Raw genomic sequence first — 18,437 nt, 5'->3', positions numbered from 1 at the left:
TTCCGAATGAGGTGGTGAACTCAGAGCTTTCAAAGCACCTCTTGGCCGTTTTGTAGGAAAGTCTTATTCTTTCTTTTTAAGGCAAGAAATAAACTGTACCTGGGTTATTGAGGCTTTTATGCAACAGATGAGTCAGTGTTTATATCTGTTTCAGCACCATGTCCACACGGCCTCGCCCTGTCTGCCTGGCTCTACCTACAGGCCTCACCTGGCTCTGGTTAAGTGTCTGGAGTCAGATGAGACACACACACACAGTTAATTCTTACATAACCCCTGACCTAAAACTAATCTTAACAATATATCTTCAGCCTCAAATTGTATCATTTATGTTATGGGGTCTTGTTTTCTGACCCCATAAGGAAGACAATCCCCCATTAGGTGACTGTGTAAATAGATGTAGGTCCCCACAACATGAGTAATACCTGGACCACTCACACATATAGTTACTACTTGCATAACCCTAACCTTAAACTTAACCTAAACCAAACTTAACTCTAACCTTGAAATATATATATTTGTCTTAAAATGTAATAATTTATGTTGGGGCTGTTTAAACAGATTTAGGCTCTTGAGCAACATGAGTAATACCTGGACCACACCCGCACACACACACACACAAACACACACACCCGCACACACACACACAAAAAACACACCCACCACATCCTTTAAGGCTCCTGAGGTTGAATTGTTATTCCTGCAAAAGACAGTTTTGGACTAGAGTATTTTCCCTGTTCTGTGGTATGAGAGGGAGGGTGTGAGAAGGAGAGAGAGAGAGACTGAGGGAGAGAGAGATAAATTGCAGACGTCCACGTCAGAACATTTTCATTCCACAGGTCTGGCCATGGAGCTCAGAGGAGTGTGCGTGCTTCTGGGAGTTCTGCTGCTGGTGAACTGCTCGCTGCAGCAGACTGCAGCCAGGAAGAAGCTGGTGAAAAAAGGTGGATTCTTCAGAGCCTATATGAGGAATGGAAGCTTGTTATGGGCTGGTTGAGACGCTGCTGTCAAAATGGAATTTTCTTGATGTACTGTATGAGGCGTTTCATGCACAACTGATTTGAATGTTCTTTTGTCTCTACTGCTGTTGGACTCAGAAACGACCAAAGATGCTGCCATCGAGGAGCTGCAGAAACAGATCAACGACATTGTGGAGCAGCTCAGCCACCTGAAGGAGCAACAGGCCCTGCAGACAGGTACACTGACACATGAGGGTATCCAACACACTGAGCTCTGCTTCTTTTCAAGATAAAGACAGATGGGATGCATGTGGAGTGTTTGAACCACATCTATTAATGTGGAAGACACATGGCAAACCTTTGTCTGCTCTCCAGTGCAGAACACTTAATGAAATCCAGTTGTTCCTGCACATACAACAACCTTCAGAGCTGATGACAAGCACCTCTCTGAGGATAGCTTAACAACTCACAGAGGAGGAAATAGAGCACGTGTATCATCTCTAGATTAAAAATTAAAGGTGACACTGAATCACATTTAATTTTTTACATGACTTTCTTCTATGTCCCTGTTTAGTCTGTTTGAAAGGCATAAAGTTCCTTGGCAAGTGTTTCCTAGCTGACCCCGTGAAGAAGCGCTATCACACCGCCAGCGAGGACTGCAACGCCATGGGCGGAGTCCTGGGCACGCCCTCATCCGACGACGAGAACAACCAGCTCAGGGACTACATCCGCCAGAGCATCGGCCCGGACGAGCAGATCTGGCTGGGCTTCAACGACATGATCACCGAGGGCACCTGGACTGACCACACCACCTCCGGAATCACATACAGGAACTGGGACACCTCCAACTCCCGGGCCCCTCAGCCGGATGGCGGCAAGGCCCAGAACTGTGCCAGTCTGTCCGGGGCCGCCCGCGGGAAGTGGTTTGACGAGAACTGTCGTGACGAGAAGGCGTCCGTCTGTCAGTTCAACATTGTTTGAACACATTTATCACATCAGTGACTCTGCATGCTCCGAGCTGCTTTATCCTTGTACTCTTGCTGCAACGCCACTTTTCCTGCTACTTAAAAAAAAAAAGCCAGTGGTTCTCAGCTGGTTTTGCACCAGAAACCAAATTAAAAGGTGATGAAGTGGTTATTTCTCACAAAATAGACCTGGTGATGTGTAATTTGCAGCATTCTCCGAAGTCACTGTTAAAACCATGGAAACCCAAAAAGTTAATTTGAGAGTAATTAAGAAATTATGGGATATTTGTCTTATTTCCAAGGCGTGTGTAATTTTGCATTTTCTATAATTTATTTAAAAGGAATATGGCACACACATTTTATTTTCTCCAATAACATAAAACATAAGCAGGCTGTTAGATGTCCATGATTCAAAATACCAAAGTTCCAGCAGTAAGAGCTGTGTGAAGGTCCTGGCACCTTTCACAGTCATAAAAAACTTGGTGTTACTTCACTTATCCACATCTCGATTACAAAAAGCTCCTCACCTCACTGGTTGAGAGCCGCTGGTTTAAACTCAGGCCTCCATTCACAAAAAAACAACTACTGTAGTTTCCCCGACCAGACTCACATGGAGCAAGAATAATATATAAGATGCATAAAGAAAACAAACATCTTAATTGAGATTTTTTTTTAAGATTACTTCTGTTGGCTAGTTTTTGTAGTCTCCTGTAATGTCAAGCCTGATATAAGCTGAAGAAAAAAATCAATAAAATACAGAAGAATGTTCCTATATTGCCATTTTTTGTTTTCTTGTCTAGTTTTTATATGAAAGGATGTGAAGCAAATATGAAGCTACAGCCAACAACCAGCTGACAGTTTCCTCTGCTTCAACTTTTCCACTTGGCAGAAACACTGGAAACAGCTCTGTGCAATGGTAATTTCTGCTGAGTAGAAAACTCACAAATTAATGTAATGAATCTGGTTTGGTGTGTGAACTGCAAAAAGCTTGAGGTACAGGAGTTATTATGAACTCTTCACTGGTTGCTTTGCATTTGGTACCAGCCTGGACAAAATCTGAAACCATCTTGCAGAAAAATATTTATCACATGCACTTTTTAATTTGGTCCATGTCCCATCTACTGACAGGGAGGAGGTAGGATTCATAATCTATGCTGTGGACAGCCACCAGGGGGTGATCAAGACACCATCTTTACATGCATTCTACGATGTGACCATAGGTGGGCGCTGTTGCAAAAAGCCTTAAATGCTCCTTCCCCTGATATTGTTATTCAGTCTGTTAATGAGTGTGTCAGAAATGATAAATTAAATTTATTTAATTTCAACTACATTTACCTGAAAACTGAACAAAGTAAAATCTATTTAAATGCAGTCAGGTACTTCATCTTTCCTTCACTTATTGGAAGACTGAATAACAGCCATTATACAGAATTATCCCCTGCAGAATAGGATTTCAGAATACGTTGCATCCTAAAGTCTCAAAGACTCAGAACTGAAAGACAAACGCACACTCTTCACACTTACAGCTACAAAAAAATGTGATGCAACTATGTGACCCTGGCGTCTGCGTGTGTTGTTTCCAGTGAAACAAACTTCTTCACCCCAGTAAACACTGGGTGCAGCTCTGCAGTAGTCTCTTCCACGCCCTCCGTCCACCTGTTGTTCATAGCTGGAGTTCCTGTGGTTGAAATAGTGTTCAGTGTCCAGAAGTGGGATGGCTCCCATAACCCCAAGAAGAGAAGTGTTTCCCCAACAAGCCATTTAGCATGAATTTATTGTAAAAGAAACAGCAGCATTTACAAGTAAAGACAAAAATATTTAAAAGAGACTATCAAACATGATAAAAAAAACACGTTTAAAAACACATTCCTGCTCCTGAGTCCACGTCACATGGGCTGTGTGACAATTCAGGGGCTGTATCCTCCTCTCTGGTGGGCCAAACCAAAATGAAAGGTCTGCTTAAAAAAAAAAGAAGTGAAAATGAGTCCTGTGAAGGATTTTCACCCACTGGAGGCTTTGTTTTCTCAGGGATGGAAGGCTGCACTGGGAGGAGCCTCTGTAATGGGACAGCCTGGTCACACTGCTTTGACGCAATCCAGCTTCAAGAGCAGCCTCCGAAGGACGCACGCCCCCCCCCAGGACTTGAGACACAGCTACAGTCAGAGATTTAATAAAACTAAACAAATCAAACTTTCCTGCCTTAAATTTGGAGAACATTGATATTACCCTCAAGTAAACGAGATATAAAAAGGTGCTGATGGGTGAGTGAGTTCAAGTAGAACCAGTCAAGCTGTTGTCCAGTGTCCAGCCTTTATGCTAAGCTAAGCTAAGCTAACCAGCGACCGGCAGGAGTTCCATATGTACTTCACAGACATGAGGCTGGAATCAGTGCTCTGGCCGAACTCTGCAGGAAAGCAAAAGTATCTCCCAAAACGTTGTTCTTCAAAGAAGACCATCACAGCTTCTGCTCCTGAAGCTCGAGAAGTTATCCGACGAAGAGCGTCACATTAAAACATTAAAGCTCGGGTTCACTATGTGCGATGGAGACATGGACATTCACATCAGCACTGGCCAGAGGCACGGAGTAACAGCCGTCCATCACGCGGCGCCAGCTGTGACCCACTACAAGGAATCCTCAAGTATCGACGGCTCCCGGTCCAGGTCCACACCAGAGAGCCGGATGGTGTTCATGTCCCCGGTGCTCTTGAACGTGTACAGCTCGTTGTCCACCATCCTGCTGTCCTGGAAGCCGAGGCTGTCCTCCCGGGCGATGGGGGTGCGCGGACGGGACGGGAGGAAAGACTCGGAGGGGTCCAGGAACGTCTTGTACTGGTCCATCTCGGGCTTAGGTTCTTTGATCACCGGCAGCTGTCCGTCACTGGGGCCCGTAAAGGTCTGATAGGAGTCCACCGGCGTCCCGTTGAAGTGGTCCTGCATGCTCTCGGCGTAGCTGGTGTCGCCCAGGAGATGTCCGTAGATCATGGTCTCGTCGATGGAGTCGTAGACGTGGGACTCGTTGTCAGAGCGGTTTTTGGTGAAATGTTGGTCACTCGGGCGGAAGATGTTCCCCTTGCCGATGTAGATGGAGGATTCTTTGTTCTTTCTTTCTTGTTTCTTTTTCCTGTTTTGAAAAGATAATGCAGAGCAGAATGGATGAGAGAGAGTTCGACAATTCTGCCAAAATACAAACAGATAAATATCATTTATCTTAGAAAGAATCGACCTGCTTAGAAACAAGGAGCCAGTCTTTATCAGACTTAAGAATAAAGTCTCAAAACGGACAAAAATGTAGTAAAATATAAAAAAAAAAATAGAATATGTCAACAATTGATCAAAAGAAGCAAATCATAATCGGGATATATGAAAACAAACAAACAAACAAAAGAAAACTTGATCGAAGAGGAAATTCCGCTGTTGATAGACGAGGTTCGTCAGTGAAAACAATAACACATCATCAAGAAAATCATCAGTCAATGATAATGAGCTTGAAAAGGGCTCATAAGTAAAAGTGAAGGATTTGTTCATTTATTTTCTGAATATGGATCTTTAATCGTTTGTTAAATACGGACCGACATATTATAAAACTTCTAAATCATTACCCTGTGAACTCTTTCAAAAGGTTCACTAAGGATTTTGATCGATCGTTTCTTCACAGCAAACAGTTCCCATCCTATCTTTCTGTCCTCGGTTTATAATTATCTTTATTCCCCTTTTCTAACTCTGTGAAGCGGCCTCGGGTTCCTCGGGAGACGCTGAATAAACCAAAGTTGTTGATATTATTATTTGAATAATTCTTGTGTACTCACTTTGTGACGATACAGACGACAGCCAGCACCAACAGCACAAGGAACAGGGCTCCTGATATCCCGAGGAGGATGGCCAGGAGCTCTGTGGCGGGATTAAGAATAAAAATATTGTTTAGTTTTAAAAGTATGTTATATTAAAAAAGCTCTAGAAAAGGCTGAGACTAGTGCTTTCTTACTGGTCTTCTTCTGCAGGACGATTTTGGCGACCACAGCAAAGTGTCCCTCCTCCGGGATGCAGTTGGACATGTTGAGATAGAAGCTCTGCGGCACCAGCAGCTTGTCCTCCGCCGTCTCGTCCTCCCTGCGGCTCATCATCTCCTCCTCGTAGCCCAGCATCTTCACCGTCATGGCGGTGTGCCGGTCGAGGCACTTGGGCTGGCTGACGTTGACAAACTGCACGTGCGCCTCGTACTGGCTCGGCAGGGTGACGATCCAGGACATGGTGGAGGACGGCTTCATGCCCTGGGGCCAGTTGGGGGTGGCCAGCAGGGTGGGAGAGTTCGGCTTAGGGCTGATTCTGTAAATAAAGGTCTCTGAAAGAAGAGCGGAAACATGCGGAGTCTCAGAAGTGTGAGTCGCTGCCGGTCAATACATTTAAAATGTGTCTCCAGCATTTGCAGTACAACAGTGCCCCTGGGTGGAATTTCAAAGTAAAACAGATAGAACATATTTTACATGGCTTATTCCAGATCAAAATGACAGCACATTACAACCTGACAATTTTATTTTCATCATTGATTCATCTGCTTATTATTTGTATCTGTTCCATTTTAGTTTGACCTGAAGTCCCCAACCCACAGGTATTCTAGAAGAAAGTAAAATAATCATTAGCTATAGCACATTCCTCATTTTACCTGGGATCTCCTGACTGAAGCTGACGTTCATAAAAGGCCCGTTGAGCGTGCTGTTGTTTTTAGCCGTAGTCGTGACGGAGACGCTGGTGCTCGACTGGATTTTCTGGATGATTCCATGATGGCAAAAATCTCCGAGCGAATCCCCGTCCCTCTCTGCCACATTCAACAAGACTGGCCGAGTACACTTCTGGTCCGGCAGGGACTGCTGGAAGCTTCCCATGTGAGACACCAGGTCCACTGTGCCGTGCTGAGGGACGTCGATGTGCCAGGTGAAGCTGTGGAGGGGCATCGGGAGACAGGAAACCAGTTTGGGCAAACTGAGGCGAACGGAGGGGCACGACGACACATTCTTGCAGCCTGTTTTTAAAAGAGATTGAGAAAATTAGGGTTTTCAATGTAAAGGATCAGTTTAGGCAACAAATACAAGGTCGAAGGTCGAAATTTATTTACTTGCTTTATGAATGATTCTGAAAAAAAAAGTAAAATCTTCATCATCTAGCTATATATATTCAAATATAATAATAAGAATAGTACCGATGACTTCACTGGCAGTCAGGCGCACTTCTTCATTGGGACAGTCGAGGAAGGACAGACTGGCCTTTGTTCCTGCAGCCACGTTTATCTTCTCTTCCACCTTGGAGCTGATGCTCATCTCACAGAACGGATCAGAACCAACTTTCTCTAACTGCAGGGACTCTTGTCGACCGGTCAGATCCACGGTGCACAGAACTGAGAGGGAAACGCAGCACGGGCGACAGACCTCAACATCAATTAAAAAGATTTATCATAGATCCTACAAAATCTAAAATGTGGGTCACATCTTAATTATGACTCATTGAATTGAACATTTATTCTGTTTTGATCTCCTCAGTGAAATAAAGTTATATGACTATTGAAGTAAAGTGAGCTTCACCGGAAATGCATGCATTTAGGTCATCGGCTTACAGACAGTGAAAGAAGCATCTGGAGGAAGGAAGTGGAAACTTTACAGACTGATGCATTGTTGTATTTAAACGAAATTAAATAATCTAAAGTTCGACCAAAACTGAAAACACAATATTTAAGACACAAGTTCACAATAAGGTTGGAGGTCAAGGTAAAAATCAGACTTTTGTGTTTGTGAATTTAAAGTGACGTGGTTAGTACAGTGCATCTAAACATGTTCTTTAACGTACCATAGCCTTCACACTCTGAGAATTTGATCCCGAATTTCTAACACTGTCTAAATTGAACCCCGGTCGTCTATGGTCCCTCAAGATCTACATCAAAAGACCACATTTCAGTTTTTACCACATTCAGCTGTGAAGTTTGAACAACATACCTGGATGACCGCTCCTCATCACAGACACTCTGTAGTTCAGGGTGAGTCCTTCCAGCGTCGTGTTGGTTTCACAGTTCCTCAGCACCATGTTGAAGTTGCCCTGATGCTGCGCCGGCTGAGCGTCCGTCAGAGTCAGCGTGTCGGCCTTCTTGTCCTCTTTCTTGTACTCCACCTCCACCTCTTTGCTGAGACACTCCGGTGCCGTGTGGTCCAGAAAACGCACGGTGTAGTTGTGCATGCCGGGCACCGTGAAGTCCCACTGCATCTGCTGGTCATCGGGGAAGTCAGCGGGATAGTTGGCGGCGAGGAAGTCTGTGTCTGATACACCTCGTGGTAGATTGACCTTTATTATGGCAATCACTGGAGGGAAACAAGGAGAGAATATGATGGTTAAAAACACGCACATGGTGTGTCGGATTAGAAAAAGGTGTTTATACTTCTACTTGTTACTAAACTATGTCTATATTCTAAAGGGGTGTCTTCCAATCCATTGTGCAATGGACCAAATGTTTGTCGTGAACAAAACACGACAAACTTACTGCTGGTCTCTGGTCCAACGCTGAGTTTGAAGTCCACAGGGTCGAGCTTGGTGTCGCCGGCCACCTCCAGAGACACTCGGCCCTTGTATCGAGCCAGGATGGTGGTCACAGTTCCCCCTTTGCAAAAGGTCCCGACGGTTGTCACCCCGCGCTTGTACGTAACCAGAGTGTACGTGTGGCCGTCCGGACACACCTCCTCCTTGGGAATCTGCCGCATTCCCGTCTCTGGGAAGTCCAGTTGAAAGGCCCGAGTGGCGACGACTTTCATGTCCCAGGTGAAGGTGCGGTTGAAGTCGGGGAACAGCGAGGACTCGGCCTGGACGATGTTCCCGGAGCAGGACGTCTCTGTGCAGTCTGGGGATCATGGAGATAGAGGATGATATGGGGATTTAGGTTTTCAAAGAATTTTGTGTTAACAGAGACTCAAATTGCTGCTTTGTTAAGGCATAAAAACTAAAATTGAACCCTTATTTGTCCATTTTTGGATTTGTCGATCACACATTTTGCAAAGTGGCCGAGAAGCACTTGTTAGAACCCCAAGGAAACATGAAAAATGGCCATAATCTGAGCTATGTACCAATTTCTCTGTTGATCTCCACCCTGAACACCTCCTGAGGGTGAGGACAAGTGAACTCCACTGAGGTGGTGCGAGGTTCAGTGATTCTCATTTCTTTCGGCTTGCACTTCTGCTCAGGAGCCTTTCCCACACACACGCTGCAGTCGGGCTCGTCCGACACCCTGCTGATGATGATGAGGGTTTGGGGGTCAGGGGTCACGGACACCATTCTGCTGCCTGGAGAGAAACACGATAAGAAACTGATCACAACCAAAGAGCCCAGACATTCTGAGAACAATGGCTTCTCTAGTAAAATGAGAAATTCTGGTAAAGGTCAAGTTTGTATTAACAATAACTCAAAATACTACACATCACTTTAATGTTACACGTCAGTATAAGGGTTATCTGTAACAGTTTTTCCCTCAAGTTGATCACTGGCTTTGTAAAATAAACTAAACTAAAGTTTTAGCCTTTAGTTACCCAACAGTGACTGTAAGAGATTTACACAACTAAAGAATATACTCAATTAAAAACTATATCAATATGATTAATGAACCTTATTTGTGATATAATTACATAAAAGACATTTATAGTTTGATAAAATAACACGTTTACACACTTATAGCTGATTCTTTCTTTCTTTCTTTCTTTCTTGTTTGAAACATAGACTAATGTACTGTACATAAAGTAGTGGTAGTGTAGTAGTTTAGTGGTAAAGTACCTTGAGATACAGTGTGTTGTGATTTGGCACTATACAAATAAATTGAATTGTGTGTGTGTGTGTGTGAACAAAGATCTGGAAAAGCCTCTTGCCTCTCGGTGTTGCTTTAACACTGAAAACCTTCTGCTCCACGTCTCCTTCTTTGGGAACCTCGACCGTCACCGTCGTGGCTCCGAGCAGATCCAGGTGAGACACCGAGCCGCCCCTGCAGAAGCTTTTCTCTTTGACGCTTCCGTCACCTTTGGTTGTACTCACAGAGTACTGGAAGCCATCTTTGCAGCTTTCTCCCTCAGATATCTCCTTCAGTCCAGCACCGGGGAAATCCAAAGAGATCACGGTTCTCTCTGGGACTCTGATGTTCCACGTTATGGATCTTTTGAAATCCACGAAGAGGCTGGGGTCCACGTCTCCTGCCGCAGGAGTGCAGGACGTCTGTGTGCATTCTGAGTCAAGAAGCACACAGAGAAAATGATCAACACTTTTCTTTTCTCACAATTTTTAAATCAACAAAAATAATTGGCAGATTACGTAATAATGAAAGAAATCGTAGGTTACAGCCCCCCACCCAACAAAAAAAAAATCACAAATAAATGCATTGAGCTAATAAATACATTAATTCCTACAAATTCTATTTCTGTATTTCCACTTTTCAGATTTTATTTGTTTCAATATTTGTATATTTCTGTATATAACAGAAAAAACAGAAATGAAATTAAAATTTTGAATTTATAGTAAAACTAGTATACACATATGAATGAATTACAGATTTAAGTTGTTATTTATCTACAATGCAATACATTATTATATTATTGTTATATTGTTGTTAATTATAATAATCTAGGAATGAATTTATGTAACTTTTATATATTTTTTAATAATTGGCCATAGTTTAAATGTATATATTTATTGATAAGTAAGTTATTTATTTGTCTTCCATACAGGTACAGTTATTTCACGAGCATCACTCCCATTTTTTGCTGGCAGACAAAATAAATTGTAAAAACATCTCCAAAGCTCTCACCTATTTTCATCTCCATCTTCACCCAGTACATCTCCTGGGGTTTGGGGCAGCTGAACTTCAGAGACAGCTTATCGACATTGGTCAGCGTCTTCTCTGTCGAGCTGCAGCTCGGAGCAGAACCGTCCACGGTGCAGACTTCACACTCCGGTCCGCCCGGATCCCGGCTGACGACTGCGGTGGTGCCGGGATCCACACTCACGACCATCGTCCGGCCCTCTGGAGGAGGAGAAACACAGGGAAGAAGTTTGTTCATGTTTAGCGGCAAATATTAAGTGACCATTATATCTTAGGTACGTTTGAACAGCTCCAACAAAAAACATAATTTTAATAAAATAAAATAAAAAGAGTGTGTGTTCAGTAAACGTTTCTTACTTAACGGTCCAGCAGACGCCTGAAACACGGGTTCAACCTGAGCCTTTGGTTGAACTGTCAGAGACACGACGGCTCCACTGGGCAGATCCAGAAGAGTCACCGATCCGCCTCGACAGTACCGAGTCGGACTCTTGCTGTCTGTTTTGGACGTGGCCACCAGGTACTGAAATCCATCAGTGCACGGCGTGGACGTCTCCTTCAGTCCGTCCCCGAGGATGTTCAGACTCACCACCGTCTTCTCGGGGGCCTTCAGCTCCCAGATGAAGCTTCTGCTGAACTCTGTGAGGATGGGTTGAGTTTCCACCGTGGCCGGGCTGCAGGCGTCTTTAGTACATTCTGGATAACAGTTAAAGTCAAGGGGAAACATCTCAGGTTGGTTTGAGGATTACATATTCAATTAGTTATGATTTGATGAAGCTTCATTTCTGTATATTTCAAATAAAAAACACTCAAAGTCATCATGAGATCCAGATGTAAACTCACCGATGGTCCGAGCTACCGTGACAGTGTAAGACTGCTCTACCGGCTGCGAGCAGTTGAACAGCAGCTTCACCTCCTGCTCAGGCACCAGAGTGAGAGAGGACTGGCAGGAAGTCTCTGTGTCATTCACTCCGCTGACCGTGCACACTGCACACTGATCCAGAGGCAGCTCGGTGGACACCGTCACCGCCGAGCCTTTGTCGGACCGGACCAGCGTCTGCAGGCACTCTGAGGACGCAGATCAGACGGTGAAAGAAATTAAAACATATTTACAAAGTAAAAATGAGATAAAAGTGTTTTCCTGCTTCGACTGCACAGTAGAATGTCAGAGTGCAAGCTTCGACAGATTCTACTGTTTAGACATCAGTCTTTTTTGGATATTGCACAATCGCACACTCCAACAGGCTCATTACACTCTCATAAAGATATCATTCAAATTAGCAGAGCTGAGCATTACCTGCAGAGCTGAATCTGAGAGGACTAACTGTTAAGTTCCCTGTCATCAAAGTATCGTGATGATATCTTACATCGGAGAGGAGGAAGGAACCAGAGAATCGAGTTCAAACAAAGCAGATGTTAATCTAAAAGGTACAGCATCAGTTCAAGAAGAACAAAAGGAAACAAACACACACAGTCTGATGCTTGAGTAAACACAGTGGTCCCAGACACACCCTCGTGTACTGTGGCGGCAGATCAGAGCAAATTAATGAGATTCTCATTGTCATGAGTCATATAAACTCAGACTAATGACAGGAATTCAAGCAGAGACAGTTTTAAAACTCATTGCGACCTTTTTGTGGTATCACATTATCCTGAAACCACAAAACGAACACAAAACGCACAAACACGCATTTTATGACATTTTCTGAACCAAACAACTAATCGATTAATCAAGAAAACACTCAACAGACTTATCGATCATAAACTTAATGGTTAATTGCAGCCCCAGTGTTAACAATAATCTCTTGATATATACAAAAAATTAGGAACAACATGAATAGATATACCTGCATACACATTTGCTTAGCAAATAGCCTCGAGTACAAACACCAACTGTATTACAAACCTGCAAAGCTACAAGCACACAAACAAAAAAAAAAACATAAACAAATCTACTTCCTCTTATTGTTCTGTATTCGATCACTGAGATTAATGTTCCACAGACCGGTCACATGGTCGTCTACATTTACAGGGAACGTGTGCTGATGTTGTTCTCGACGTGAAAGCAAATAATCAGTGTTTTGGGGACGTCACAGAGTTCAGAAGGATCATATTTATCACCAATAGAGAACATTTGATCAGATGTTATGGATCCACCAGGCTGCTGGTGACAGAAGTGAGTGCAGTCATGGGGAGAACAAAGCAGCAGAGCTTAATAATATGATTCAGAGCTCAGCAGCAGATTGCTGGTCAATCATTAATGACGCTGTGATGAATCCATGCCTCCAGGAAGCTCCATAAACGCCTCATAAAGCGTTTGAAAATTGGAGGTCTAGAAGTCAGGGCTCGGGCTGATGAAATGTGCTGCAGCCATTTCTCATCTCCCCTGTCAATCAATCAATCATCAATCAATCAATCACACAAAATGTTGCCTCTGCTGCGCGTTCACAGCCACACAGTTTCCGACACCTGAGCACGTTTGAACCCAACGAGCAGCTCGTGCGCGTCAGCGGATCACAGCTCGACCCATCTGGCACAATGTTGTCAAGAGAAGTCCGGATGTTTCCTCGGGATTTTATCTACATTTATTCTGACATTTTAAACCTAAACAAGGAGCCTAAGCGTCACTAAACATGACATGAACATCTGCTTGTTGCCGAGAGGGAATGTTTCCCTGCGTGTTCTCACCTGACGACCCGAACACTGTCCAAACCAGAAGTCCCAGCAACGCGCGCGTCTCCCGGAGCCGCATCTTCTCCTTAAAGAAATGAGGATCTTCCTGTTTTAAAAATTATAAATAATAACAACCCAAGAGCAGCTCCTTTAAGTCTCAAACACTCCGCCGCATTTCAATCCACAACGCAGCCACAGCGACGGGGTTGACAGCAGCCACTTCCTGTTCCACATTACCTGTGCGCAACGGCACGGCGGAGGGCGTGGACCTTTTAGCTGGTTTACGGTTACCTGTCCAAACTTGACGAGTGTGCTGGTGGAGGATCAGGTCCTGCCGAGGTGCCCCTGAGCCTGCAGGACTAACACACACACACACACAGACACAGAACATGGGCTTGTGGGGTAGAGAGGAGTCCTTGTGTGACTGCGCGCCACAATGAGTGCCCTATATAGGACCCAAACATGCCAAGGATTGTTGGCATGGGGCTGAGTATCCCCAAAACGAGGCAGAGCAGGGTGTGGAAACTGAGCTTAAAGCAGAAGTGTATCTGTGTTGGACTACATTAAGGTTATTGTGTTATTTGCACCATTAAAAACATATAAACATACAATAATTTGTCCTTTAAGACCCAGACATGCCAAGGAATGTTGGCATGGGGCTGTGTGTCCCTAAAATGAGGCAGGAGAGGGTGTGGTAACACAACTCCCAGCAGACGTTTCTCTCTTACTTAAGTTTACAGTGTTATATGCATCATACAAACCCAAATAAATGATGTGGAGATGAAAAGCAGAGAATATGGTTAAATCCAATATCACAAGTTCACTGTTAATGAGAAACAAATCCATGTTGTGTCACGCTGGCAGGAATTCTCTGCTTTTGAAAATGATGATGATAATATTTGTGTGATCGCAGACTTTGTGAATAACACTCCTGTGAAGAAGAGGCTCCCTCCTGCCTCCACACGCCTCATGACACAAGACATTCCTGCTCAGAAACATACCTGAGGGCACGACCACTGACAAACACCCACATGTGTGAAAGCACTCCTTTGCTCTTCGTCACACAAATTACACAATAAACACAACGTTCAAAATAAATGACCAAAACCCAGATTAACCCCAGTTTAACCCCCATGTTGCCTCAGTTCGACTTTAAGATGTTTTAAATTTAAGCCACAAAACATAAAAAGTTAGAATTCTCTAATTTGTCTTAATCTTAGTGTTTGTATAAAAGCTCCTTAATCCCCAAAACAAACACAAACACACACACTCACACCTTTACAGTTCCACAGTGGTGACACAGACACTTTTTTGCTGAACCAGTCTGGCAGCATGCAGAGTGGCTGTTGTGGTGAAGTTAAACGGCTTCACACTCTGTGTCCCAACAAAGGAGCTCAGTGAAGAATCGGCAGCTGTCAGACCTCCCCCCCCCCCCCCCCCCACGTTACTGTCGGTCCACGAAGGCCAAACATTTGCCGCCGAGAGGTCACAACAGGTTTTAAAACGGATACAGCACTTTTTAACTGTATTGTATTAAATGTCACTTTTTAAATTATTGTAAACTGGGTTGTGATAGATTGAACTGGGAAGGTGTAAGAATGTGAGAGTCAGGCATCAAAAGTCTTTTAAAGATTCTCATCGTTTAATCATTCCTTATAAATAACAATATGCGACATAAATAAAAGCAGGGCTAATGTAAAATTAGTGGAGGAATTGAAACTAGAAAAAAAACGGACGGTTACATCATGCCCAGTCTCTTGGCACAGTCGGTTAACGCAAATACCAACATGACTGATATCTGGGCGGGGCTGCTTTTTAGGTCAGGAGGCTCTGTAGCTGTGAAATGAGGAGCAGTCCAGGTGAGGGCAGCAAATATACACAACCTGGATCAGCAGTCTTTTATTTGATTAATAAACGTAAAGGTAAAATATCTTTTAAGGCCTTGAGATGTTTCAATTTGTAGATTTCAGTGAAGCACAGCAGCAGCAGCAGCAGCAGGCGTCCGCTCACCGCTAATGATTCAACAGATTCTGGACCCGGATCCAAATGAAAAGGTTCAGCAGTGAAGTTCAATCAAAGTCCAGTTTGGTTTTTACAGTTTAACATTCACCGGAGCAGGAAATGGTTTGGAAAAAGCAGAAAAAGCTACAGCAGCCTGCTACTCGTTTAGTTTCTCTCTACATGCTGACCTCCAGATGTTTAAATGCAGAAACATGATCTTATATCCCGTCACCTATTATCAGTCTTTAGAAAATTTGTTCAAAGTTTAATTTGACATCATTTGTAATCATTTGCGGAGAGTAAATAAGTGTGTGTCTGTCTCACTCAAACAATAACTTTAATAAGAAACTACCCAGGACTTCGATGCAGGTTCCACGTGAGAACCAAGTGAATTATCCTGGTTGACGCCTGCTCGGCCTCGGAGGAGCCAGAGTGTCTGAGGACTTGTCGCCCCACTTGAGACCAGAAGCACCGAACACCCATAAACTGAGAGGGGAGCTCCCCTTACAGCTGTCACATAAAATTAGACCCCCACACAGTCGTACTGCAGCCTCCAGCAGGACAGGACAGCTGAGACAGATCCTGCAGGAGATGGACCCCAGCTACAGAACCAGTCTGTACTTTGGTAAGGAAGAAATACACTGAACATTTCAGCCCTCTGTAGGTGGAAGACATTGATCAGCATGTGTGTGAGTGTGTTGTCAGTTTGTTGCCAGTGAATGAAGTTGACGCTGTTGTGTGTCTTTCTTTTTGTCATGTTTTTGTGTGTACAGGAAGTTGTACAAGATGCAGTGAAGCAGTGTACGGAGCAGGGAGAGGCTGCCGGGCGATGGGACGTTTATTCCACGACACATGTTTCACCTGCAGCGTTTGCAGTGAGTCCTCTGAGTGTCTTATCTTATACCTATACTTTGAATATTCACAACTAATAATTCAAGAATGTTTTTATCGATAATCTGCTTCATCAGAGAGCGGTTTCATTAAATTGGCTCAGAAAAGCCGGGTTTATTATGAAAAGCTTGTCTCAAATAATCTTAAAAACTGAACCAGGATCAGTCATTTTCCTGCATGTGACAGTGAGTCATTTTCCTCAAAGGTTGTGTGGAGACAATGTGAACAAAGACATGTTTGTTTTCAAGATATTCAGTCTTTTGACAAACAATTTCGCTTTTGATGCTTTTATGTTTATTAGAAGGCTTCCACGGCGGAAATATCAGTAAATGTTGAATTTTCCTAGTTTACAAAATTAAACATCATTCAAGATCAACTATTAAAATGTCTAATAGAATGTAACTTTAAATGTGTAACAGTATCTTAAGTTTTTTTATTGATCAAATGTCGCATTAAGGGAAATGAGAGATTTCCCTCCATTCAGCTTCTTCCCTGTGCTTTGTTCCATGTTCAGGTAAAAAGCTGAGTGGGCAACCATTCTACACAGTGTCGGGAGGAATCTACTGTGAAAATGACTTTTTGGTGAGTACCTATTTTTCAAACATAGCTGTAGAGTTGGCTATAAATTGACAATTTGATTGTACGTTTAGAATAACTTCAGCAAATCTACAAATATTGTTATTTACTGTAGTACTCAGGAGTTCATCCAGCCCCAGAGGTGTGCAACAGCTGTGGGTATTTAATCATGGATAATACGGTAAGTTGGATTTGAGTCACTACAGTTTGTGTGCGTGCATGTGACAGTGTGTGAAAGAGAAGCTCATCTTGTACACTCAGGTCCTGCAGGCCCGTGGGAGGGCCTACCACCCGTCCTGCTTCCGCTGCGTGGTCTGCAGCCAGAGCCTGGAGGGTCAGCCCTTCTCTGTGGACTCAGACCGCCGGGTCTACTGTGTCAGCGACTACAACAGGTGACCTTCTTCCACCTGCTCAACACAAAGGGAACAAAGCACATTTGATTCACACTCCAGAGGAGAGATTTTTATCAAAAGCCTGTCAGACGAGAAGTGTCACACCCACGGGTGTCCTCACTTCTCAGTTTCTGTGACTTTATAGTGAGACACCTCTGTGGTTTCAGGCTCCGGGCCCCCTGCTGTGCCGCCTGCAGATCACCGATACTGCCAACTGAGGTGAGCTGCAGCTACATTCAAATTCATATATTTGTGCCTTTGTTTGATTAATGCAAGATAAAAAAGAATATATAGTATTTCTCTCCCATATTACTTTTTGGACCGTTTTTAAAAACATTTTTCCTCCATGTGTTGTGTTTTTATTTCAGGGGTCTACAGAGTCTATAAAAGTGGTGTCACTAGACAGAAGTTACCATGTCGAGTGTTTCAGTGGGGACGTGAACCTCATCTAAGGACAGAATCCAGCTGACGCACTTTGTTTGTACATGTACATAGTTTATTTATGAGTTCATTCCTCAGTAAGTGGTTACACCATTTTTGGTCTGCAATTAAAATCCCCAGAAAACAGACCCAAACTCTTGTGTGCACTTTATTCCTCTATCTATCTAACTATCTATCTATCTATCTATCTATCTATCTATCTATCTATCTATCTATCTATCTATCTATCTATCTATATCTACAGCCTATAATAACATTGTTTACAAGATATTGTCTGTAACTAAATGTGATCTTTTCTGACACCTTGTGGTCAAACACTGTTACTTTTTTTTCCTTTTTAAATTCAAATAATGCACAACTCCACTTCTACAGATCTATAAATCAAATACTTTGACTCGACTCTATCAATGTCAGGTCAATAAAGCTGAAATAGCTGTGCACACATTACATGGCGGCGGTTCTGAAGATGGAGTCACACGTTCTGCTCCTCGACATTAAATAACGACGCTTAGATCAAAGTGTTTGCAGGAAAGTTTTAGCTCAGGCTTTTATTTAATGGAGTTTGGAATTTTACACATTTGAAAGAAAGAGAAAGAGAGATATCCACAGATCAGACCAATCACAAGGAAATCCATTTTACCTGAGTCTAATATTGTCTACCATTGATTCTACTCAGTAATACACTTTATTGTAGTTTATACTTTATATATTA

General features: G+C 43.3%; 3 protein-coding genes across 3 annotated transcripts; 2 read left to right on the top strand and 1 right to left on the bottom strand.

Moving 5' to 3' along the window:
* Positions 1-783: 783 nt before the first annotated feature.
* Positions 784-2,695, top strand: LOC133972063 (tetranectin-like). The gene is made up of 3 exons (XM_062409269.1): positions 784-941; positions 1,095-1,193; positions 1,531-2,695. Exons 1-3 carry the CDS (start codon positions 845-847, stop codon positions 1,935-1,937), a joined length of 603 nt encoding a protein of 200 aa, XP_062265253.1. The 5' UTR covers positions 784-844; the 3' UTR covers positions 1,938-2,695.
* A 981-nt stretch (positions 2,696-3,676) lies between these two features.
* cdcp1b (CUB domain containing protein 1b) lies at positions 3,677-13,837 on the bottom strand. Its single transcript, XM_062409267.1, has 13 exons — positions 13,440-13,837; positions 11,595-11,819; positions 11,112-11,447; positions 10,740-10,955; positions 9,811-10,161; positions 9,019-9,234; positions 8,442-8,795; positions 7,903-8,262; positions 7,116-7,310; positions 6,582-6,938; positions 5,904-6,260; positions 5,728-5,809; positions 3,677-5,042 (listed from the first exon to the last, which is right to left on the bottom strand). The coding sequence occupies exons 1-13, from the start codon at positions 13,501-13,503 to the stop codon at positions 4,544-4,546; spliced, it is 3,612 nt and encodes a 1,203-aa protein (XP_062265251.1). The 5' UTR covers positions 13,504-13,837; the 3' UTR covers positions 3,677-4,543.
* Positions 13,838-15,671: 1,834 nt separating this feature from the next.
* Positions 15,672-17,853, top strand: limd1b (LIM domains containing 1b). Its single transcript, XM_062410474.1, has 7 exons — positions 15,672-16,050; positions 16,199-16,300; positions 16,831-16,898; positions 17,008-17,073; positions 17,154-17,284; positions 17,452-17,503; positions 17,653-17,853. Exons 1-7 carry the CDS (start codon positions 16,017-16,019, stop codon positions 17,734-17,736), a joined length of 537 nt encoding a protein of 178 aa, XP_062266458.1. The 5' UTR covers positions 15,672-16,016; the 3' UTR covers positions 17,737-17,853.
* The last annotated feature ends 584 nt before the right edge of the window (positions 17,854-18,437 follow it).

This window comes from Platichthys flesus, chromosome 17 (assembly GCF_949316205.1).
Source record: "Platichthys flesus chromosome 17, fPlaFle2.1, whole genome shotgun sequence".
NCBI classification, from domain to species: Eukaryota; Metazoa; Chordata; class Actinopteri; order Pleuronectiformes; family Pleuronectidae; genus Platichthys; species Platichthys flesus.
The sequence above is the reverse complement of the archived record's forward strand: the minus strand, read 5'-3'. Positions and strand labels throughout refer to the sequence as shown.

Excerpts from the sequence above, each read along its gene's own strand:
- LOC133972063 (XM_062409269.1), top strand. The coding sequence starts at position 845 with ATGGAGCTCAGAGGAGTGTGCGTGCTTCTGGGAGTTCTGCTGCTGGTG. Across the intron at positions 942-1,094 it reads GAAGAAGCTGGTGAAAAAAG|AAACGACCAAAGATGCTGCC; the intron begins GTGGATTCTTCA and ends TGTTGGACTCAG. Across the intron at positions 1,194-1,530 it reads GCAACAGGCCCTGCAGACAG|TCTGTTTGAAAGGCATAAAG; the intron begins GTACACTGACAC and ends GTCCCTGTTTAG.
- cdcp1b (XM_062409267.1), bottom strand. The coding sequence starts at position 13,503 with ATGCGGCTCCGGGAGACGCGCGCGTTGCTGGGACTTCTGGTTTGGACA. Across the intron at positions 11,820-13,439 it reads GACAGTGTTCGGGTCGTCAG|AGTGCCTGCAGACGCTGGTC; the intron begins GTGAGAACACGC and ends CTGCGTCCTCAG. Across the intron at positions 5,810-5,903 it reads CGTCCTGCAGAAGAAGACCA|AGCTCCTGGCCATCCTCCTC; the intron begins GTAAGAAAGCAC and ends ATCCCGCCACAG.
- limd1b (XM_062410474.1), top strand. The coding sequence starts at position 16,017 with ATGGACCCCAGCTACAGAACCAGTCTGTACTTTG. Across the intron at positions 16,899-17,007 it reads ACTGTGAAAATGACTTTTTG|TACTCAGGAGTTCATCCAGC; the intron begins GTGAGTACCTAT and ends TATTTACTGTAG. Across the intron at positions 17,504-17,652 it reads CACCGATACTGCCAACTGAG|GGGTCTACAGAGTCTATAAA; the intron begins GTGAGCTGCAGC and ends TTTTTATTTCAG.